Consider the following 24,710-nt stretch of genomic DNA (forward strand, 5'->3'; position numbering starts at 1 on the left):
TGCTCAGTGGGGAATATTCCCAACGATCTACGTAAATGCTTTTATGTTTGCGCTAATCATTTCTCACCAGACTGCTTTCTAAACGAGGGTCAGTGTAAATCTGGTTTTCCTCAGAAGCTGGTCCTGAAAACAGAATAGATAGCGCGTCCAGAAGAAGTGAGTGTTACGTTTTATTAACCTTTAAATATTAATCTTTGCAAATCGCTTGCACGCTTCACGATGAATGCGGCTAATGTTTACACTCAGGGTGTATTGCGGCATGTTTTCTATGTAACGTTACAACGTTCTCAATATAATTCATAATCCCATGTTTAAGATGAACAACGCGTTGGGGTTAATGTTTCAGCACTGACAGTTGTACCTAACACTGAGATAACTTTATGCATCACTGACAAGCCTACATTTACCAAAAAAAAGTTTTTCAACATCAATGTCAACGAACTAACCTATACACCAATCCGACGAGCGTTCTGTGTAGGCTGCCATCTTGTGGCGACGCCAATACTGAGCTGTTACCGGTATGTAAACAAACCTCCGTGACAACGCACTCTCGATGACAGCTACAGCTAAGCAGAATGACTTGTTGGGTTGATGATGTTAGACAGTGGCCTCCAGTCACAGATGAAGGTACAAACGATCTTACAGATTATTTATGAAAATAGCTTGGCAAGCTAGCTAGGCTAACGTTAGCTAACGAGGAAAATATAAAAAGATCTGTCCATTTGGCAACAATAAATAAATGAATGACATCAAATAAGCGAATTCATGTTTTTCATTTGTGTCCATTATTTATCTCATTTTCACATTGCAAAAGGCAAGGGTAGGTACAGCTAGAAAGTATACATAATATCGACCAATTAGTGTTTTTAAACCATGGAAAGAGGTCAATATAACAGCAGGAGAACAATTATGTCACATAACGTTACATTTAGCTCAGGAAAGCCATTTAATGACCATAGCATGTTAATTGAATAGAAAAAATAGCTAGAGAGGAGATTTTGCTGAGCACTATATTACATATTTATTATATTTTTTACTTATGTCATTAAATTATTGTTATTATAACAAAAACTGCATTATATTTAATATAATTTGTTATTTAAAAAAAAATCTGTCACAGTCAAGCAAATCAAACATTAACAACAGACATAACATTACTAATGTTACAGCCCCAATGCGCCCCTTCTGTGGTTTTTTATTTTCTCCTTCGCCTAGCAAACGGAACATGTTTTCCCACTCGACTTATAAAAGTTGTAACGTTAGTGACAGTCGTAAATCGCGGGCTGTTTATTCCAGTGGACGCAAGTTGCAACTAAAACAATAGACCTTTTACGCAAAAAACGGAAATGCGTCAAGGAAGCGTAAACCCATTTCCGGTGTAAGCTTTGTTGACGGAGAAATGGCAGCTAACGTTAGAGTGTTTTCGACTAGCCTGACTAGTCTTCCGAAGTTCACCAGCGCCGATGTGGTGAAGAGTGTGGAGATACATTCGTCCACTAAAGGGAACAAGTTGGACAAGGGATATAAATTCTTCCATGAAGAGTTTATCCACAATTACCAAGGTAAGAAACAAAGAAATTGCTGTAGCTAGCTTTAACCATATCACCGGTTATATCTCTGTTAACGTTAACTGTAAAGTAAGTAATGGTAAATCTTAGGTGTTGTGAATTTGTAATATAAGGTATAACACATCGCAGTGAATATGTTGTGTGTATGTTTAAGTGAGATGGCATGAGATAACATAACAAGAAGTAATTTGGTGAAGTTGTAACTTACTAGGTAAATGTGAAATGTTACTGACTTAACGTTAAGAAGTAAAGTTGTGTATTTCTATGTGAGATAATACGTAATATTTTCTTGTTGCATGCGGTAGTATCAAATATACTTCAGGGACAGGTTGTAGTGAGAGGTAGATGCTTCAGGTCAATGAGGAAGAGCGAGGAGCCGCACAAACTGGAGGTTTGACTATAGACAGAATGCCGGTTGGCAAAAGTTCAGAAAGTTGCCCGTTCTTGCGTTCACTCTTCTTGCTGCGGTTGCGGCACTTTCTTCACTTACTATTTCTTTACTGAAAGTTATAGTGTCATGTTATTGTGAACATTGATGTGACTGCGTAAGTATGACTTCAGTGTAACCTATTTAATTTGTTATTGTGTCTAGATCTCACTGGAGGCAGAAAGTGCCACTGCCAACCTGAAAGCTTTCTCCTGCAGTTGTGCGGCTGGTAAAGGATTCTGCAATCACGTAGTTGCTATCCTGTACCAGACCGCACATTATTCACAGCTGGGTCTGCAGGCTGTTCCACCCCCCTTGGCCTGCACTAGTGGCTTGCAGAGATGGCACAGACCAAGAACACAGGTGGGTTTGTGATAAACATGTCATATGATTTAAGAACTGATGCGTATCAATAACAACTGTAAATTATTATAAAAACACCACCAGAAGTGACTACAGTACAGACTGTAACTGTTTTTTGTCTTTTACTTTTAAGGGAATCCATCATGAACCTGTTAGTGAGCTGGTGGTGCAAAAGCCCAAAACAGTGGGTCAGAACGGTCTGAGGTCCACATTGTACAAGGCATATACAGGTGATTAACTTGTTAACTGGTTGATTGTTGCTTTGTGAGAGTAAGTTATTTTTTTAAAAAAATGTTATGACTAACATCATTATGGTTACCGCAGATACAATAAATAAAATGTAAATGTAGTTAAGCACTCATGTCTAAATTTTCTTTTGTGTGACCAATAATCTTGGGTATCTCTTTGCTCTTTTGTCTAGGACCACTGCCAGATCCATATATGATGGCATCTGGAAGTAAATTAAGCCAGGTGCAGCCCCAGTCTCTCATGGCTGTTGTATTGGATGGGGTTTCTGAGATGGAGCTGACGCCATTTAGATTTGGGTCTGTCCCTCGTGGATCTCCCATGTCCTATCACTGTCCACCCAAGAAGTCCAGTGACCTCATCCTACACCACATGGCTCCAGAATTTCCGTCCCTTCCTCTGATGCAGCACACTTTTCCCAGGTTGCATTTCGTCCCGACCTTACATCAGTTGATGCATCTCCAGTCTCTAGAAGTGTCACCGCAGCTGTCCAGCGAGATAGCCAAAGAAACTCAGCAGCAGTCCAAATGTCCTGCGTGGACACAGCTACGGCGACCAAGGCTGACTGCCAGTCGTTTTTGGGAAGCTTGTTGTAGTAGGGCGTGTCGTGCAGAGGAGGAGTCTGCAGTTATTCAAATGATCAGAGGCTCCACAAAGCAAACAGCTGCAATGAAGCGTGGTCTACTGGTGGAGCATGAAGTGCTGGCAAACTACGCTGAAACTATGCGAGTTAATGTGCTACCAGCAGGATTCGTCATTCACCCTGACGCACCACATCTCGGGGCCAGTCCAGACGGTCGGGTGTATGACCCTTCAGAGTCGCCTCCTTTTGGCCTGGTTGAGGTGAAGAGCAGCACAAAAAATTATTCATCTCAGGTTGCTCACCTCAAGGTGCAGGAAGGCCACGCCACTTTGAGGCGTTCACATAAATACTACTGGCAGGTTCAGGGCCAACTGGCAATCACAGGACTGACATGGTGTGACTTTGTTACCGATACCCTATCAAATTTAACTGTGGAAAGAATTTGGCGTGATGACTCCTTCATAGCGGAAATGAAAGAGAAATTAGATGTATATTATTATGGCACATACATGAATGCATACCTTGAATTCCACTAATCTTGTCTTTACCAATCAGTTTTGCGTTCTGTCTTACTGTTGATGAACTGTTATTTTTTTTATTGTAAATATTTGATGTTATTTCCACTAATCTTGTTCTTTACCAATCAGTTTTGCCTTCTGTATTACTGTTGATGAACTAATGTCATTTTTTTATTGTAAATGTTTGATGTTATTTATTAAATAAGTTGTTATTAATCAGTTGATGTTACACATACCAAAAAATTAAAGGATGCATCATTTTGACCAAAATTGTTTTAATTGTTCATCTAATGTTTTAGTGAAATCAGTCACATTTCAACAGAAAAATATTACGAATATTACAATTATATTTAATTTGATGTTTAAGAATGTGGGAACACTAAATTATTTACACATTATACATTTACATACAAAACATTAATTCATTCACTCTTCAAAACAATAAGGTCCTTGATAGTTTGCTAAAACACAGCAGTTAAGCCAGATCTGATTCACACTGCCAATCAGTGTGAGCGGCACAGGAGAGTCCCAGATGTGAAAGGACTTTACCCTACCGATCACTCTCTCCACTATAATTCTGAGGCGGGCAATGGCTTGGGTTAGTTCTGTTTCCTCTTTGCTGAATTGAGCTGAACGCTTAAAAGGTGGAATGATGAGCTTAGCTCCAACGTCAGCAAGGAGGTCTTGAATGAGGAACCCTTTGTCCGCCATGATGTCATCTCCTGGCTCCAGCAAGGGAAGGACTCCACTGATCCTGGTGATCTCCTTATCTGAGATGCACCCGGTGTACAGGGGTGAGACAAATGTCACCAAGCCATTGGGAGCAACTCCAATCAGGCCTTTCAATGTCGTCCTGTTTTTGAAGCTCGAAAATGTTTCTGACTGTAAGGATCAGGGATGAGGCTGTCTCCAGGGGAATTTCTGTGCAGTCCAGTATCACTCTGACATTGGGACAGTACCTCTGGAATTTAAGGGGCATAGTGGACTTAACCTTTTCCCTGCTTATCCAGATGGGAAGTGAGCTCAGCATCATAAAAAGATAATTGGCCCAGGTGATGGTAACCCTGCTGACCCTGGCAATGCTCACATTAAACATGTCAGCAATGAGCTGCTCCTTCATGCCAACAGCAACCCGCATGGAATACATCAAGAACTCATCTATTAATGGCATGATGCGTGGTGGGCTGGGATCTTGGCAGCCTTCCTCCCCTGCCCTCTTTGCTTTGGTCCAGTACACCAGTCTAAGGGCAGATGGTGCAATCGACTCCCAAAAAATTGTAAAAACCCTCTCGGATGGAAATTTGGTGTAGAAACGAATTTGGTCGTCTGATGAACAGTATCGGCTGAAGAGAGTAGGAGGTGGTAGGTCAGTGTTTTGCAACATGGCTTCTAAGTCATGGATGTAATCCAAAGCCTCGTCCAGAGCACCTATAAAGATAAATAAATTAAAAAACAGTCTTAACATATTTATGCTACCTTTCAACACAACACAGAACAGTAATCATGTCATGTCAACTCTTAAATGACATCACTGCAGAAATAATGTCATTCAGAGCATGCCCCCTACAGCTAGACATCATGAGACTATGTTACAGTTACAGATGTAGACTAACATTAGTTAAATAAAAATACGTGTTTGTAATGTTAAGAGAGAAAAACTCAACTGCAAATAACAAATCCAATTACTGTGTGCACCAGTGGAGTTTTGCTGGCATCCAATGGGGAAAATCTGTTACTGCACCCAAACAAAATACTACCACTCATTTTTTGAGATACCAATCTCACATTTGGAACACAACTTATTTAGATTTATGGCTTTGATTTTCTAGCCGTTTTAGGGTTATACTCGTTTCATTAAATATATATTTTATATAAAATAATGTTCATAAACTTAAACCTATATAACTTTTTTTTTAATTTACTTATTAATTTTTTTTTATTTCAGCAATAATCTGCCACGGGTCTTCTTTAAAATGAGACCAAACATAAGTCTGTGCTCCCAAGTAGTTTTTTGACACGGACATTTTTGTCCTCTATGTACCCATGTGTAACTTTTTTTTAATTGATACACAAGGGTTAAGTTGTTCAGTTAGAAATGCATTTATCACACGAATGCATTTATCCATTAACGGTACACATAGTTGACTAGCGTTAACTTACTAAACACATTATGAACAATCTTACCTGCAGGTGGGTGTGTCACGTAGTCGTGATCCATCCTTACTGCCTTAGCCACCATGGTGCTATCTTCACCTTCACAGCATAGCTGGACAGACTGACGTTTGAAGGTTCTGTCATATACTGACTCCCTTCTCAAAGGAGCAGTATAATTGTTCCAAGGGAATAGGCTCGGGACAAAACCACTCTTCAGGCGACGAACGACGCAGCCACCAACGTAATCATCCGAAGCGAAGTGCCGGCTGCAGACATAGGTGCTACCTCTTTTTATATCAAAACTGTTCCCTTCCTCTCTTCGGATCTCCTGTATCCAATTGGGTTTCAGGTTTGGATCCACGGGAAAAGAATGAAATGAAAGGTAGGGCTGTTTTTGGGTGGAAGACGAACAGCCTGGAACACAACAGAAACTGCGACTCTTCGACTCTGCCATTTTTCGTATCTGCCGCTACGATAACAGGAAGTTCTAATACACTTCATTGACGTATTTCCGGTCAAAAAATGCGGAAGTGCGTAAAAGGTCTATAGGAGGCAATGGCGCAACACTACCCAGCAAACATTGGTCCGACGGCAACGTCGTGTCCCTGGCCAAAAATGGTTGCGGCCAGCACGGCATAAATCGGTTAAAATATGTAACACAGAACTTTTCCTAAAAATGCATTCAGATACATTTGTACATGTCTACAGTTGCATGTATAATTGTTATTTTAACTTTTAGCTACGTGTAGTTATATATAGTGGATCGGGTGATAGGACGTCACCGGGCGACGTCTTTTACACGTGCATTTATAGTCCATCATGACCCTCTATGAAATCCTTGTTAAATATGCAAAAGCTGCGCTTAATCCTCGCATGGTTAATACTGCAATAATGCAATTGCCCAAATAGTTTTTAAGAGGTTGTAAAGACGTCCACTGGCGTCCTTTACACGTCTAGTCAGGCTGTGAATATACGTCCGCTGGCGTCTTTTGCACGTCTAGTCTAGCAAGACAGAAAAAATTATCAGGAATTATCTTTATGAAATACACGATTTGTATACAAAAGAAAATATATTTACTTTATCTTGTTTTTATAAATTATAATCACAAATGCCAAGTGTAGTCAAGTGATTGCAAAGCCACTGCATTTTAGTCATTATTTTAACCCTTTTGTACCAGATGTATTCGTTGTTATTTTTTATGGAATGTATTTATATACATGTAAAACAGAAATATACCCGGTCACCATTTATGTCTGAGTTGGATGTAATTGCCCAGACCATAAACTGTGCTGCCAAGATGTAGTAACTAAAGATCTAATGTTAATGCGTCTCCCATAGATTCTGCCTGGAACTTTGAACAACCACGAGGAGAGGAGGGAGTTGTGTCGATATTATTAACTGTTGGGTAAGTACATTTTGTATTAGATTAACGTCATTGAGTTTTACTTGGGTGACATGAATGAACCGAAAGAAATGATGCCCACATTGTCAACTGAAATAATTTACTGAGTTTGGCTAAAATTAGCCAGTAGGCTAAACTTTGAACGTATACAACGCTATACCATAGTGTAAAGTATATTGTTTAATGGTACAGTCAAAGTTATTACTGTAACTTAGTAATGTAGCCTTTTGAGAGTTTCTTTCAGAAAGTAAATTACCTGAAATGGAATTAAATGTTTAGCTGGATTTTAACATATATGTTTGCAGTAACTGCAACACGAACATCCATTATACAGGATAATCCTGTGTGCCAAGTTGCACTTTATATTTATTTTATGTTTGTTCTGGTTTCGAAGCAATACTTTTGAAGGAATAACTAATGCAAGTTGCATAATTTTTTTTACTATTTTTTTATAGACCTCAAAAGCAATGCAAGACAAGTTTAAGTTTTCTTTTTATATTTACTTGAATGCACGTAATGTTCCTGGACTTGTACTTGAACTAGCAAAAGTATTCTTGTGTTGTTTAAAATAACAGTTCTGTATTTTGACTGCAATTGTCTTTGCATTCTGATTCCTCATTTCATTAGAATCATGAATGGCTCTTATTTGTAAACAACAGCATAATGTTCTGGGGCCATGCAAACCTGTATTACTAGTGTGGAATTATTCTACAATATTCACTAATGAAAGTAAAATAGACCATCCTAAGTCAATTTACTGCAGTAATTCCTCTCTCAACCAGTAGAAAATGCCTTGAACACCTGACTATGTATGAAAAAAAACGTCATAAACCGGAAACCGGCATAATTTTGAAAAAAAAACGTGATATCAATTTTTGGTCAAACCGCCCAGCACTAACTCACGCTGACATTCTTGTTGCAAAATATACCCTCAACTGTTGTCAAGGCAACACTCCACATGCGTGGTGTCAAATCACCCCAAAGAACAGAGGGGCGGAGTGAGCAAAGCTCTTATAATTTAAAGGCATATGCACTGAAACGGCGTGCTGAAAACAGAGCTGTTTTTGACCAGGTAAAATGAACGTTTTCTTACAATACTAATGTGTTTGTGGGATGGGGGGGGTCCAGCCACTCTAGTGGTCAATCGGACAAATAGTGGGTTAGTGGGACGGGGGATGCGTGGCGCCTCACTGAGGATGAAGATTGAACTGCATCTGGGGGCCTCAGACTTCGGGGGGTTCCCGTCCACTCCAACCCGGCCCTCCCTCCCCGGGTCATCAAAAAATTGGGGGGGGGGCCTGGGCGCAGCGCCCCGGACCAGCGTTCCCGAACCCGCTCCCCAATGGCCGTTCTGAGGTTTTCTGAAGTTACGGACTAGCTAGAGGAAGTACCCGTTGGTGCATTTTCTTAGTTTTGTTCAGTGCAGATTCATTAAAAGTTAATTTAGAATCAATTTCAATTCCCAAGTATTTATTCGTTGAGACCCTCTCCACTAATTCACCATCTCAGAAGGCGTAACTATTATTGTTTTTACAAAAATGTATGACCATCTTTTTGTTTTCTTCATATTGATTTCGAGAAAATGCTCAGAACACCACTGAGTGAAACCCTGCTATTCCCTCTGAAATCCACTCACAGAAGAATTGTCAGATTTTAAAAAACCAACCAATGTTAGTTAAAATAAGTGTGGCCGAAGAGGAAGCTTGACAGTTATTGGTGTATAATGTGTAGGCGGGCAATAGGCGAAAGAACGCACCCTTGTGGTGCCCCTGTATTTGTCATTTTTAAGGAAGATATACATGAATTAAATCTGACTTGCTGACTACGATCCGTCAAGAAGTCATAGATCCATAGATAGACTTCATAGATTGAGGAGTGAATTTATTCCTAAATGCACTAATTGCTTACAGAGAGGCTTTAAAAGCTGCTAGATTTGCTTATTTTTCAACTCTATTAGAAGAAAATAAACATAATCCAAGGTATTTATTTGATAAAGTGGCTACACTAACGAAAAAGAAAGCTTCAAGCCCAGAAGCTTTATGAACTTCTTCACTTATAAGATTGATAATATTAGGGACAAAATTATAACTATGCAACCGTCTACTACAGCATCACATCAGGGATTGCATTATAGTCTCCCTGAGGTAAAATTTGATTCATTTGTTGCCATAGGAGAGAAAGAATTTTGCAAACTCGTTAATTCATCTTAATCGACAACATGTATGTTAGACCCTATACCGACTAAACTACTGAAAGAGATGCTTCCAGAAGTCATAGATCCTCTTCTTAACATCATTAATTCGTCTTTGTCTCTAGGATACGTACCAAAAACCTTTAAGCTGGCTATGATTAAGCCGCTTAAACCGTTAAAAAAACGCAACTTGATCCTACAGAATTAGTCAATTACAGGCCGATCTCAAATCTACCTTTTCTGTCAAAGATACTAGAAAAAGCTGTATCCTCACAACTGTGTTCCTTTCTTGAAAGAAATGGTATCTGCGAGGATTTCCAGTCAGGATTTAGACCGTATCATAGCACTGAGACAGCTCTCATTAGAGTCACAAATGATTTGCTCTTATCATCTGATCGTGGTTGTATCTCTTTATTAGTGTTACTTGATCTTAGTGCTGAATTTGACACCGTTGACCACAACATTCTCTTAAATAGACTAGAAAACTATGTTGGCATTAGTGGAATTGCATTAGCATGGTTTAAATCATATTTATCTGACCGCTATCAGTTTGTAGCAGTAAATGAAGAGATGTCTTATCGATCACAAGTTCAGTATGGCGTACCACAAGGCTCAGTACTAGGACTGCTGCTGTTCACTCTGTACATGCTACCTTTAGGAGATATCATTAGGAAACATGGAATTAGCTTTCACTGTTATGCTGATGATACTCAGCTCTATATTTCTTCCAAACCTAACGAAACTCACCAATTCACAAAATTATCGGAATGCATAGTTAATATCAAAAATTGGATGACTAGTAATTTCCTACAACTAAATTCTGAAAAAACAGAGTTTCGAATTATTGGACAAAAAACTTCCATACGTAATAACCTAGAATACGTCTAACACTTGATGGCTGCACAGTTAATACTTCGTCGTCAGTTAGGAACCTGGGTGTGCTCTTTGATACCAATCTTTCATTTGAAAGTCACGTGTCTAGTGTCTGCAAAACCGCATTTTTCCATCTTAAAAATATATCTAAATAACGTCATATGCTCTCATTGACAAATGTGAAACAACTAGTTCATGCGTTCATAACATCAAGGCTAGATTATTGTAATGCTCTACTGGGTGGTTGCCCTGCACGCTTAATAAACAAACTACAGCTAGTTCAAAACGCAGCCGCTAGAGTTCTTACCTGAACCAGGAAGTACGACCATATTAGCCCGGTTCTGTCAACACTGCATTGGCTCCCTATTAAACATCATATAAATTTTAAAATATTGCTGATTACTTACAAAGCACTAAATGACTAATTAGCTGCCCAGTACTTGAGCGAGCTCTTAACGCATTATAGTCCTTCACGTCTATTGCGGTCTCAAAGTTCTGGCCAGTTGATAATACCTAGAATATCTAAATCGACTGCTGGCGGTAGATCCTTTTCCTATTTAGCACCAAAACTTTGGAACAATCTTCCTAACATTGTCCGGGAAGCAGACACAGTCTGTCAGTTCAAAGCTAGACTAAAAACACATCTCTTTGACCTAGCATTCACATAACACTCTATAGACTTCTATAATTCAATATTAGGCTGCTTAGATTAGGTCAGCCGGAACTGGGAACACTTACCTTAAATCCTGATGTACTCGTTACATAATAAGAAGAATGGCATCTACGCTAATTTTAGTGTCTTTGTTTATCCCGAGGTTTTCCCGCAGCCTGTATGATCCAGGCCGTTTCCAGATCTGACGAAGGACTTTCGCCTGGACCTGATGACAATGCAGTGCTGAAGTGCCAACTAGCCTCTCCCTATGGAGGATCCCTATACCACTCTACAGATAAAGCGTTGTGGAATTTTTCGGTTGACGTACCTACCCAAAGTGATAAGATAAAATAAAATTCTGTATCAAAATTTACAGACAAGACAAGTAGTTTGTTTAGGCATGGTTTGTAGGAATTACAAACCTGCGCACATATATTCAAACGCACATAACTATAGAATCAATTCTTAACGCCATCAGCGTCTATCACAGGTTCCCGTTTAAAGTCTGTTTAGAGATAACGGTGTCGTCTTAGCGGCCCCTAATTTAATAACAAATGATCATTTAGACGGAAGTGAATCAATCAAAACTAACTTTAGCTGGAAAAAACATTTTTCAAGAACCACTATAAATCCAAACCAATGTCACGGTGGGACCGGGAATAATTCCGTGGATTCAAGTGCAGATCAAGAAGTGTTTTAATAGGACAAAACATAAAATAAACAAACCAAAACTAAATCCAAAAACAGACAAGGCAATCCAAAAACAGACAAGGCAGGGCAGGAACAGGTACAGCATACAAAACGCGTAACAAATACAACGAACGAGCACAGGACAGCAAACACAGGAAGACTAAATAGGGAGGCAAACAAAGGAGGGTAACGAGACAGACAGGTGGAGCAATTAAACCAATAATCAGATAACAAGGGGGAGGGATTAAACAATGACAAGAGCACATGGCTCAAAATAACAAAACACCCATGTGCATAACAAGACAGGACAGACATGTGACATAACCCCCTCCCTACGGAGCGGCTACCAGACGCTCCATCCGACTCGGGCGGGACAGGAGGGACAGGCCAGGGGGGGAACAGGAGAGACAGACCAGGGCAAAACACACAACACAAGAGTTAAGGAGGGAGGTGGAATGGTGGAGGATCAGGGGGAGGGATGGGGGGCCAGGTCCATGAAAGGGAACAGAAACAGGGGGTGATGGTTTAGCCGGGGGCCAGGGCGAAGCAGACAGTCCATCGGGCGGCCAGGGCGAAGCAGACGGTTTAGCCGGGGGCCAGGGCGAAGCAGACAGTCCATCGGGCGGCCAGGGCGAAGCCGACGACCCATCGGGCGGCCAGGGCGAAGCCGACGACCCATCGGGCGGCCAGGGCGAAGCAGACGACCCATCGGGCGGCCAGGGCGAAGCAGACGACCCATCGGGCGGCCAGGGCGAAGCAGACGACCCATCGGGCGGCCAGGGCGAAGCAGACGACCCATCGGGCGGCCAGGGCGAAGCAGACGACCCATCGGGCGGCCAGGGCGAAGCAGACGACCCATCGGGCGGCCAGGGCGAAGCAGACGACCCATCGGGCGGCCAGGGCGAAGCAGACGACCCATCGGGCGGCCAGGGCGAAGCAGACGACCCATCGGGCGGCCAGGGCGAAGCAGACGACCCATCGGGCGGCCAGGGCGAAGCAGACGACCCATCGGGCGGCCAGGGCGAAGCAGACGACCCACCGGGCGGCCAGGGCGAAGCAGACGACCCACCGGGCGGCCAGGGCGAAGCAGACGACCCACCGGGCGGCCAGGGCGAAGCAGACGACCCACCGGGCGGCCAGGGCGAAGCAGACGACCCACCGGGCGGCCAGGGCGAAGCAGACGACCCACCGGGCGGCCAGGGCGAAGCAGACGACCCACCGGGCGGCCAGGGCGAAGCAGACGACCCACCGGGCGGCCAGGGCGAAGCAGACGACCCACCGGGCGGCCAGGGCGAAGCAGACGACCCACCGGGCGGCCAGGGCGAAGCAGACGACCCACCGGGCGGCCAGGGCGAAGCAGACGACCCACCGGGCGGCCAGGGCGAAGCAGACGACCCACCGGGCAGCCAGGGCGAAGCAGACGACCCACCGGGCGGCCAGGGCGAAGCAGACGACCCATCGGGCGGCCAGGGCGAAGCAGACGACCCATCGGGCGGCCAGGGTGGTGAAGACCCCTCGGGCGGCCAGGGCGGTGAAGACCCCTCGGGCGGCCAGGGCGGTGACGACCCCTCGGGCGGCCAGGGCGGTGACGACCCCTCGGGCGGCCAGGGCGGTGACGACCCCTCGGGCGGCCAGGGCGGTGACGACCCCTCGGGCGGCCAGGGCGGTGACGACCAGGGCGAGGGCGACCATGGCACAGGAACAGCAACAGACACCGGCTGATGAACAGATACCGGCTCAGGCACTGGAACAGGCACCGGCTCAGGAACAGACACCGGCTCAGGAACAGACACCGGCTCAGGAACAGACACCGGCTCAGGAACAGACACCGGCTCAGGAACAGACACCGGCTCAGGAACAGACACCGGCTCAGGAACAGACACCGGCTCAGGAACAGACACCGGCTCAGGAACAGACACCGGCTCAGGAACAGACACCGGCTCAGGAACAGACACCGGCTCAGGAACAGACACCAAAACTGTAACAGCCACAAGAACAGACACAAACACAGAAACAAACACTGGCTCTGGCGCTGGAACAGGCACTGGCTCTGGAACAGGCATTGGCTCCAGCTCTGGAACGGGCACTGGCTCGGCCTCCGGCTCTGGAACGGGCACTGGCTCTGCCTCCGGCTCAGGAACACGCACTGGCTCTGCCTCCGGCTCAGGAACACGCACTGGCTCTGCCTCCGGCTCAGGAACACGCACTAGCTCCGCCTCCGGCTCAGGAACACGCACTGGCTCTGCCTCCCGCTCAGGAACACGCACTGGCTCTGCCTCTGGCTCTGGAACACGCACTGGCTCTGCCTCCGGCTCTGGAACAGCAGACACGGGCATGTCCAGGATCCGAGCCAGACGCTCCAGATAGTCTGTAACTGCCTTGGCGGCCACACAAATGGGCATTTCCGGATCTGTCTCAGACTGGGCAGACGTGACGGGAACAGTCTCTCGCTGGGCAGACGGGACGTGAACAGTCTCTCGCTGGGCAGACGGGACGTGAACAGTCTCTCGCTGGGCAGACGGGACGTGAACAGTCTCTCGCTGGGCAGACGGGACGTGAACAGTCTCTCGCTGGGCAGACGGGACGTGAACAGTCTCTCGCTGGGCAGACGGGACGTGAACAGTCTCTCGCTGGGCAGACGGGACGTGAACAGTCTCTCGCTGGGCAGAGGTGACGTGAACAATCTCCGACTGGGCAGCCGGAACGTGAACAGTCTCTGACTGGGCAGACGCTGGTCTCTTTCTCCTCCTCCGTCTTTTCTGATGGATGTGTGCAGACTCGAGGCTGGCTAAAACCATCTATGAAGTCCCCCTGCTTGACGGATCCAGAGATGATGACTTCATTCCTGATGAGACCCGTGAGGAAGACTCTGCTGCCCTCCTCACCTCATTCCTTTGAGCGCACATGGAGAGGTACTTAAACAAAGAAATCCCATTCTCTCTCTCCTCAGGAGAGAGTTCGCTCCGCTGAATCCACATGGGCTCGTTCGTTCTGTCACGGTGGGACCGGGAATAATTCCGTGGATTCAAGTGCAGATCAAGAAGTGTTTTAATAGGACAAAACATAAAATAAACAAACCAAAACTAAATCCAAAAACAGACAAGGCAATCCAAAAACAGACAAGGCAGGGCAGGAACAGGTACAGCATACAAAACGCGTAACAAATACAACGAACGAGCACAGGACAGCAAACACAGGAAGACTAAATAGGGAGGCAAACAAAGGAGGGTAACGAGACAGACAGGTGGAGCAATTAAACCAATAATCAGATAACAAGGGGGAGGGATTAAACAATGACAAGAGCACATGGCTCAAAATAACAAAACACCCATGTGCATAACAAGACAGGACAGACATGTGACAACCAATCTCTGTTACCTTAAATTATATGTTTATCTCTGTAAAGCTGCTTTGAAACAATCTACATTGTTAAAAGCGCTATATAAATGAGGATGACTTGACTTGACTTAATTTTGCACCAACAGGTGGGGTTGGATTGTACTCCACAGCTCTGTTAACTGTTGCCAGAGCGCCGGCGCACTGAACCGTTTTTTCCCCCACTATAGTTTAATGTTTAATAATGGATTTAACGTGAAAGAATATCATTAATCTTGGCAAACTATATATCAGTTTAAAGGTCTAAGCCTCAAGCATCGATGATAGAGCACTGTTTTTCGTTGAAAAGCTTATAACGAATGTATTTCTTGTATTTATGTAAGCAGTACACTACACATCAAAACACACGTATAAAAACAAGTATTTACAAGTATTGTCGAGCCACACACGCATCCACTACTAAAAGTTCCAGATTGAATGGAAAGCTGAGGGTCCACTGAATAACATCCCATGGAGCATTTTTAGCCCAAAGAAACAATAACGTTGTAATATCGATGGTTATTCCTTTGTTTACACCGCGTTTCTTCAGGGTGAAGTATCATGCTTGTCGGTTATGCAATAAAATAATGCATAAAAAACTGACTCCCGGTAGCAGAAAGTTATATGGGTGTGTTGCTTAGAGTGTAATGCTTTAGGGGTAAAATCTTTGCGTGGCAGGGGGAGCTGCCACTCGACCAGTCACGGATATATGCGCCTGCCACTCGACCAGTCACGGATATATGCGCCTGCCACTCGAACTTACACAATATGTAATATGTTTTTAAACCAAATGCATATCCCCTGAAGCCAGCGGAGCCAGAACGGTACGCACAATAGGTCAATATTCACCATTAACCAAACGCGTTTCGCCTGACTTACAAATACTCTATCCGCTTTTTTTAAATCCTGAGCACCAGTCTCGTGAGGCTTGCGCCTGCCTCAAAATCTCTAACTGTTTTAATATACAAGATGAACCCACAGACAGTGCAATGCTGAACTTATTGACCTATTTCTCATCTGATCTTATATTTTATTCACTCTTTTTATCCGTATGGGAGTGCGCTCGTGGCTCTATTAAGCGGCGCCAGCTAGCAGCCACACGATCTTTCACTGTTTACACCTATCAGACACTTGGGTTTGATACACGAAAACACACAGACAGTGCAATACAGATCTTATATACCCATTTTCTCACCTTATCTTATATTTTATTTTCTCTTTTTATCCGTATATGGGAGTGCGTTCGTGGCTCTATTAAGATTCGCGCCAGCCACCAGCCACACGATCTCTCACTGTTTACACCTATCAGACACTCCTAATAATACAGGAGAGCACACAGACAGTGCAATACAGATCTTATTTACCTATTTCTCATCTTATCTTATATTTTATTCGCTCTTTTTATCCGTATATGGGAGTGCGCTCGTGGCTCTATTAAGCGGCGCCAGGCAGCAGCCACACGATCTCTCACTGTTTACACCTATCAGACACTCGGGATTGATACACGAAAACACACAGACAGTTCAATACAGATCTTATTTACCTATTTCTCATCTTATCTTATATTTTATTCGCTCTTTTTATCCGTATGGAGTGCGCTCGTGGTTCTATTAATTCGCGCCAGCCACCAGCCACACGATCTCTCACTGTTTACACCTATCAGACACTCCTAATAATACAGGAGAGCACACAGACAATGCATACAGATCTTATTTACCTATTTCTCATCTTATCTTATATATTATTCGCTCTTTTTATCCGTATATGGGAGTGCGCTCGTGGTTCTATTTAGCGGCGCCAGCCACCAGCAACACGATCTCTCACTGTTTACACCTATCAGACACTCCTAATGATACAAGAGAGCACACAGACAGTGCAATACAGATCTTATTTACCCATTTCTCATCTGATCTTATATTTTATTCGCTCTTTTTATCCGTGGGAGTGCGCTCGTGGCTCTATTAAGCGGCGCCAGCTAGTAGCCACACGATCTCTCACTGTATACACCTATCAGACACTCGGGATTGATACACGAAAACACACAGACAGTGCAATACAGATCTTATATACCCATTTTCTCACCTTATCTTATATTTTATTTGCTCTTTTTATCCGTATATGGGAGTGCGCTCGTGGCTCTATTAAGATTCGCGCCAGCCACCAGCCACACGATCTCTCACTGTTTATCAGACACTCCTAATAATACAGGAGAGCACACAGACAATGCAACACAGATCTTATTTACCTATTTCTCATCTTATCTTATATATTATTCGCTCTTTTTATCCGTATATGGGAGTGCGCTCGTGGTTCTATTAAGCGGCGCCAGCCACAAGCCACACGATCTCTCGCTGTTTACACCTATCAGACACTCCTAATGATACACGAGAGCACACAGACAGTGCAATACAGATCTTATTTACCTATTTCTCCTCTTATCTTATATTTTATTCGCTCTTTTTATCCGTATATGGGACAGCAAACTGACTACGAAATGCATCCGCCGCGGAGGTACAGTGACCTCCGGAACGGATCAAGAAAGCGGATCCGAAACTGTGTCCACTTGCACACCGCAGCGGATACGCCACGGTGGCGGCTTGCGGATCCGGTCCGACATCGCTGCGGTTCCTTTACGTATCCGTATAAATGGGTACATCCGCCCCGGCTTCGCTTTGGATCCGCGAATGAGCCACATATCCGCTCTGGGTCCGTTTTGGACCCGTTCATATGAGCATCGTTTCCTGCCCGGGTCCGTTTTGGACCCGTTCATGAGCATCGTATCCTGCCCGATCCGTTTTGGTCCCGTTCATAAAATTCCCTCTGCAATATTTTATTTGTGCAATATAAAGTTTTTTGGTATGTGATACATTACATTTGGTTGATGCATTTTAACCAAAGCCTACACAGTTTGCTTTTTAAGGCAATTCTCTCAACAATTATATTTTTAAAAAAGGTAGAGTACAATAAGAATGACTTATTCAATAAATGCATCAGTGAGTGCAGTTTTTAAACAGTTCTAAGTGCTTTAGCAAGACTAGTGTAAGAGGAGATGTTCTCTGATTATAAATAGGCTACAGGCCACTGGAATTTGTAAAGGGCATGTCTCTGAATTAGAAAACAATGTGTAGCTTGCGACAGACTATTTAAATGAAAACTGAAACAATTTGAAAGAGATAAAACATTTTATTTAACAAAACAACACATTTTATTTAACAAAACAACACATACACAATTAGCCTAATCATCTGCCTCAGCCTGGTTAGACTGGCTGGTCAGGCGCCTCCTCGCCGCACCACAGTCTGCAGCTAAGTTGCACCATCGTATGGCATGACGTTGAATGTCTGTGTCTGTGCGACACAAACGATTTGCACGTACAGCACCTGTAAGCACAAAATTAGGTTTTAAATTCAGCATGCAATTGGTAGGCTACTAATTACTTAAGCCAGGGCTGCCCAATTATTGGCTTGAATGAATCAGTGTTGCCAGATTGGGCATCTTTTGACTTCGTCGGCTTGGGAAAATAAGCTGGTGTTACAATCGCTCCATCTCAATTCGCTTACTTATACTACGCCCTAAAAGTATATACTCTTTTTTGTGAAGAAAAAGTACATACTTTTGAGTAGAGCCCGACCGATATGGATTTTTGGGGGGCGATGCCGATACGATAAAAAAAAGCGTGATACCGATATATCGGTCGATATTATTTATGTGTACAGTAGCAATATTATTTATGTGTATTATAGTACAGTACCAGTCAAAAGTTTGGACACACTTTCCTATTGGTGTGTACAAACTTTTGATGGGTACTGTACATAGAATACAGAGTATCTAAACAGAATAAATATATAAACGTTTTGCAAAGATCACTCGTGATCAAACACTTGTGTGACAAAGATATGTAATGGAGGCAGGGGAATGATAGAATGAGAATGATACATTTGAGCTGTAACCAAACTAGTTTGCATTGCAAGCTATATTATATTATATTCTAAATACTGTTGCATAATCTTCACTAACGACTTTGTCTTTTAATTTACTCACGTTATATAAAACAACTTGTATCAATAAATATATCAAAAGTGTCACTGACATTATCTTCTATTTTTAGTCTTAATTCCTCTAATCTCTACCAGTGGAGGAAGAACTCAGATCTTTTTACTAAAGTAAAATGTATAATATCATAATGAAAACGTTTTTAATTACATAATGTACAGACTTTTATACTATTTTAAATAAGTAGTAAGCAAAATGTACCTACTAAACATGAAACTAGGCTACTCTTAATACAAAATGGCCCTATATGAAGTGTTATAATTATATAAATTATTGGAATAATGCTTAATGTTGTAACGTAGCGTTATAGGCAGAATGAGTGTTAACACAGTGTCTACACACCGGACGCGGCCGTTATTGCTCGCGTGAGTCGCAACAGCTGTTTACCCGAGACGCGGAAAAGCACCCGTTACAGAGCAGAATGGGCCATCCGTTTACTGTCGGAGATTTGTTGCTCGCGCCACGCATTTTAACACGTGTGGTGTGCGTGTGGGGTGTGTGATGTTTATGTGTGTGTGGGGTGTGCGGGTGTGTGGTGTGATGTGCGGGTGTGTGGTGTGCGGGTGTGTGGGGTGTGTGGTGTGGTGTGAGGGTGTGTGATGTGCGTGCGTGTGGGGTGTGTGGTGTGCATGGGTGTGTGGTGTGTTGTGGTGTCCGTGAGCGGGGTGTGCATGTGGGGTGTGTGGTGTGAGTGTGTGGGGTGTGTGGGGTGAGGAGCATGTGGGGTGTGTGGTGTTGCAGTGTGCGTGTGTGGGGTGACTTACGGTACATCAGTGTCTTTGAGGACATGTGACCGAATGCCCTCTTGCCGTTCGCCCCCTTCCAGCTTATGTTCTTGGCCAGATCTTCTGTGAACATTCGAGAGAGGATGTTCCACGCCACTCTCTTCACATCTTGGCCACCAATCGTGGCCAAAGAAGAAATATAAAAGTAAGTCACAAAACACCTTAAAATACAGTCAAGATATAAAGCCCTGATGTAATAACTTGTACGGCAATCTTTGCCCCACCTCCACCCCACACCCACCACCACCCCAGCACTTTACCAAATAGAGTTGAGAGTGACTGACAGAAGCATACCATTCTTTGTTTGGCTGCTGCATTGGCAGCGTCTTTCAGGAATGACTCAAGCTCATCTACCGCTTCCAGAGATTCGATGGGCAGCTGAATGCACTCAGGACACTCTGGCTCTTGAGGTGTTGAGGTGTTGAGCACCCTGCTGCTCAAGTGATTCACCTTGGCCACCAGCTGGTCCTGCTGTTGCTTAATGTGCTCCAGCAGGCTTAAAATGTGGACTTGAGCAGCTGTTGAATACATAGTATTATATAATAATTATTTCCCCTCCATTCCAGTGGTTAAAGTCAAGGTATTATAGCTTGTAGTTAAAGTTATTTCTTACCAGAACAAGGAATGTTTTCTGGGCCATGTCTCCCACCTCTCCAGGTAGGTCTGTAGACCTGGCTTGGCTCCTCTGGCCCCCGTTGTTGCTGGTTGCATTGTGCAGGTTGAGAGAGGAGTTTTTGTGGTGGTAGTGGTTGGGGTGGGGCAGTTCTGCCAAACACTGTGTTGGGGGGGTGGGGGTGAAGAGACAACATACACAACACATTCACACAGACTTAAGAAAAATTCACTGAGTCATGTAAGATGACTACATATTCAGTATGCATAGAGCAGATAAAGCTAAAGGCTGGATGGCCCGGGGAAGACTTCCTCAGCCTGTCTGTTGAGCATGCTAGTGACAAGAGTCTGCCACTAAACTTGCTCTTCAGTGTAGTGAGTGGGGGTCATTTTGTGGTTTGTGTATGTGTTGTTTTTAGTGGTCGAGAAATAGAAACACATTTATATGTAGGGATATTTCCATTTTTTTTTTGTTGAAATTATTACAAACTCTTACTTTGACTAATCTCTGGACTATTTTCAGGACTATTTTCTGGGAGTTGGTGACTCGTCCCAGCAGATGACCTGGATTTGGACCTCTTTGGGGGTCGGTAGTCCTCCTCTATGTCAGTATTGCCAAAGAAATGTCTGTTTAAAAAAAAAAAAAAGGATCTTTATCTACATGCAAATCAACATTTAGAGGACACAGAGAATGGTTGAACAGGGCATTGATCTCTGTTCTTTCTTTTTAATAAAAGTATATGTTGTTAGTGTTTGTATGTGTAACATGAAGGAAAAACACTGACTTTGCTGTTGTTCTCCTTTTCCCAGGCCGTTCCTGTTCATCCTCAGTTTGGAGGTCTGAGGTGCTACATGTCAGAGCCTTCTTCAGGATTTGACGTGCCTCCATGTAAGTATCTGAAAGACATGAGTCTTAAAGGAACATGCAACCATTTTATGAAATTAATTATTCGCAGTCTCCCCTACAGTTAGATAAGTGAAAAATAAATTTGTCTCCGTGCATGCATTGTCTTAGTCTTGCAGCGCCCCTGCTAACTTAGCATTCGGTGACAAAAAATGTTTTTGCTCACTTATCTTACTCAAGGGGAGACCATGAATAAACCAATTTCATAAAACAGTGGCATATTCTTTTAAATAGTGGTGGTAGTGGATTTGTAGGTGTAGGATTTGTAAAAACCACTTAGCCAAGAAACAACATTGAGATTTTGGCATACAAGATGTTTGATGATTCTGACATCATGTGTCTGCCAGTCATCCTGTGGCTTCTCTTCATGTTTTACTGCCCTATTAATTCTTTCATCACTGTTATAAGTTGGCCACGATGCACAACCATCCTCGTACCAGCTTTGGGGCACCACTGCTATGGTTTTATTGGTGACAAATTCTACTACATGGAACATCCTAATGGAGAAGACAAGAAAAGAAACAAGTGTGAATCCAGTTATTGTCAGAGTCAGAGTAAGAAGATCTAGTGGAAAAAGCTTTGACAATTTGTTGTTATTGATTTTGATAACATCATAAAAGTTTGGCTTTTAAAGGGGCTCATGTGAAGTGTCAACTTGCACAACACTGATCTGACAGTTGACACCTGAAAGATGATTAACTTCAGCAAAGTACTTACAGCAACTTATCAGCCATTTTTCTGATGCAGCCACTGCCAACAAGTCAAACTTTGGTCAGTCCTCAGACCCTGATCTAAACTAGTCATGCTATGATTATGATTGGTAATAAAACAATGAACAAAAACTATCAATTAATGTAATGAAGTGATGAACTAATTAGTCTGAACTACTAAACTGATTGAAATGCATTTTTTGCATGTTAATGCAGCAGAGTAAAGGCCACAAAGCTTTCCCTGTGGGGCAGGGCGACACATTTCCCATCAAGCTCTGAAACATTGGCAGCCATGATGATCTCAGATTTTTCTGAAATTATGTAAATATTCAGTGTATCCGAGCTAAATGGGTAGCTAAAGAACAATGACTTCCTTCTATATTCCTTATATATTGCATAAATGCCCCCCCCCCCCCCCATCGATCAACAGTCGATGTTTTAAGAGTCCACTTCTCAGTGGACATCTCGCCATACTGTGCCTTGATGGCCATCCCCTCAACAATAGGGCCCACAAAATGCTGCCGTCTTAAAGTGCTGCCAGGTAATGTGTCCTCCTGAATTTTTATTTCTGACAGACGACGAATGATCTGTGCCAAAGGATATTCCGGTTTTCTAACCAGTTTTTTTATCTTCTGCAGATAATTTTCAAATGGGAAGGCAGAGAACGAGTCAAGGCAACCATGCTGCTGAACTTCACCTGCCAGATGTGTTATGCAGTGTACATTATATACAACGTGGTGTCTCCCATAAAGTGTTGCAAAGTGCTGCACAAACGATTTCAGTAAAGTGTCAGCATAATCAGTAAGGTAGGAAAATGTTGGGCCTGCTAAGATGGAGATGCCAGAGAAGAGAAGCATAAAATTTTGATACAGGTCTTTGTCCAGAAAACAATATAAGGCCTCATGGATACTGTGGCAAGGGGGGCGTGGTTTAGCGGAGTCTGTAGCGGAGAGCGAGGGCGGAGCCGAGCGGTGAGTAAGTGGGTCAAGTGCAAAATGACGAACACCTGTTTCTGATTGCAGTGATTAGCGTGGGGAGACTGGATAAAAGCCGGATGTCAGAGAGAGATCGAGAGAGAGAGAGAGACTGGGATCTCGTGCACACATGGACTGAGTTTTTGGATGCTGTATTATTTTCTTTGTGGAACGTGCTATAGTTTATCTATGGTGAAGGCGCTCATGCGCAACTGTGATTTCTGTTCCGAGTTTAATAAAAGTGTACGAGACCCAGTCACACCGACCCTTGTCTTCTTCCATCCTCAACATATTGAACCTTGAACACTGTTACACTGGTGCCGAAACCCGGGATGGAAGGAGCCGCCGCCAGACCAACTCCGTCGCCACTTGAGGATATCATCCACGCGGTCGCGGGACTCCACCAAGAGCAACATCGGGCCCTGATGGATGTAAAGGAGGAGCAGGAGCGTCGCTTCGAGATGCTCCTCAGGGTCCAACAAGAGGACCGCGAGCTGTTCCGGAGCTGGATAGACCGGGAGGGCGCCAGCTCCTCAATACCAGCATCCGCCTCGGCCGCATCCATTCCCCTTCAGAAAATGGGTCCGAATGACGATCCGGAGGCATTCCTCGACTTGTTCGAGAAGGCGGCCGAGGCTGGGGGCTGGCCCATCTCGGACTGGCCAATGCGGCTGATCCCCTTGCTGTACGGAGAAGCACAGATCGCCGGACAACAACTGCCAGTCCAGAACCTCCTGGTCTATCGGGACCTGAGGCGCGCTATTCTCCAGCGGGTCGGTCGGACCCCTGAGGAGAGTAGACAACGGTTCCGGTCTCTGGAACTCGGGGAGTCTGGCCGACCCTTCGTGTTTGCGCAACAGGTCCGGGACGCGTGCCGCAAGCGGCTGATGGCCGAGGATCGCGACGTCGAGGGAATTGTCGATCAGGTGGTGCTGGAGCAGTTCGTGGCGAGGCTGCCAAAGAGGACTGCGCAGTGGGTCCAGTGCCACCGCCCGACGTCGCTGAACCAGGCCATCCAATTGGCGGAGGACCAGCTGGTGGCGTGCCCAGGGGTCGGTGAAAGCCTGCCATCATCCTCTCTCTCTTCTTCTTTTTCTTCTCCCACTGTCCCTGCTCCCAGGTTCAGAGGGTCGGCTCCACCCAGACCAGCACCACGATGGAGGCCTGGGGTGGCAATGGAGACAGGTTCGGGTCCGAGGCCAGCACCTCGGAGGTTCAACGCCGCGGCTGGCGGCGTTTCGGCTCCGACACACACGCTCTCCCCACGCCAACCCCTTGACCCACTTCCCGCCATTTGAGCGGCGGGAATGTCTGGACCGGCCTGTTGGCGTTGCGGGGACCCTGGGCATTTTGTCGATCAGTGTCCAGTGATGGAGGTAGGGACACTGTTCCCGACACGCCGCAGGCTGCTCCCGGTCAGGGCGGATTATACCAAATACCTGTGAGTATAAAGGGGGGTACGTATCAGGCTTTGGTGGATTCAGGCTGTAACCAAACCTCGATTCATCAAAGCCTGATGCAATCCGAGGCATTGGATAAGAGCCGCGCGGTTAAGGTGAGGTGTGTGCACGGGGAGGTGATAGAATACCCTTTAACGCCAGTCGTTATCCAATTCAGGGGACAAAAGCA

The 24,710-nt window shown here is 44.4% G+C and overlaps 1 protein-coding gene and 1 long non-coding RNA gene across 2 annotated transcripts; both read right to left on the reverse strand.

Annotated features, from left to right (window-relative positions):
• Positions 1 to 4,131: 4,131 nt before the first annotated feature.
• LOC143701494 (uncharacterized) lies at positions 4,132 to 5,967 on the reverse strand. Its single transcript, XM_077194823.1, has 3 exons — positions 5,890 to 5,967; positions 4,534 to 5,133; positions 4,132 to 4,475 (listed from the first exon to the last, which is right to left on the reverse strand). Exons 1-3 carry the CDS (start codon positions 5,942 to 5,944, stop codon positions 4,132 to 4,134), a joined length of 999 nt encoding a protein of 332 aa, XP_077050938.1. The 5' UTR covers positions 5,945 to 5,967.
• A 12,314-nt stretch (positions 5,968 to 18,281) lies between these two features.
• LOC143701856 (uncharacterized) lies at positions 18,282 to 20,085 on the reverse strand. Its single transcript, XR_013190170.1, has 2 exons — positions 19,861 to 20,085; positions 18,282 to 18,423 (listed from the first exon to the last, which is right to left on the reverse strand). It is a non-coding gene; the product is annotated as an uncharacterized LOC143701856 (long non-coding RNA).
• Between the last annotated feature and the right edge of the window lie 4,625 nt (positions 20,086 to 24,710).

Source organism: Siphateles boraxobius, unplaced genomic scaffold (assembly GCF_051911475.1).
Source record: "Siphateles boraxobius isolate OS27281-9 unplaced genomic scaffold, OSU_SipBor_1 33, whole genome shotgun sequence".
In the NCBI taxonomy this organism is placed as follows: Eukaryota; Metazoa; Chordata; class Actinopteri; order Cypriniformes; family Leuciscidae; genus Siphateles; species Siphateles boraxobius.

Excerpts from the sequence above, each read along its gene's own strand:
- LOC143701494 (XM_077194823.1), bottom strand. The coding sequence starts at position 5,944 with ATGGTGGCTAAGGCAGTAAGGATGGATCACGACTACGTGACACACCCA. Across the intron at positions 5,134-5,889 it reads CGTGACACACCCACCTGCAG|GTGCTCTGGACGAGGCTTTG; the intron begins GTAAGATTGTTC and ends TTATCTTTATAG. Across the intron at positions 4,476-4,533 it reads CATTGAAAGGCCTGATTGGA|ATAAGGAGATCACCAGGATC; the intron begins GTTGCTCCCAAT and ends GGTGCATCTCAG.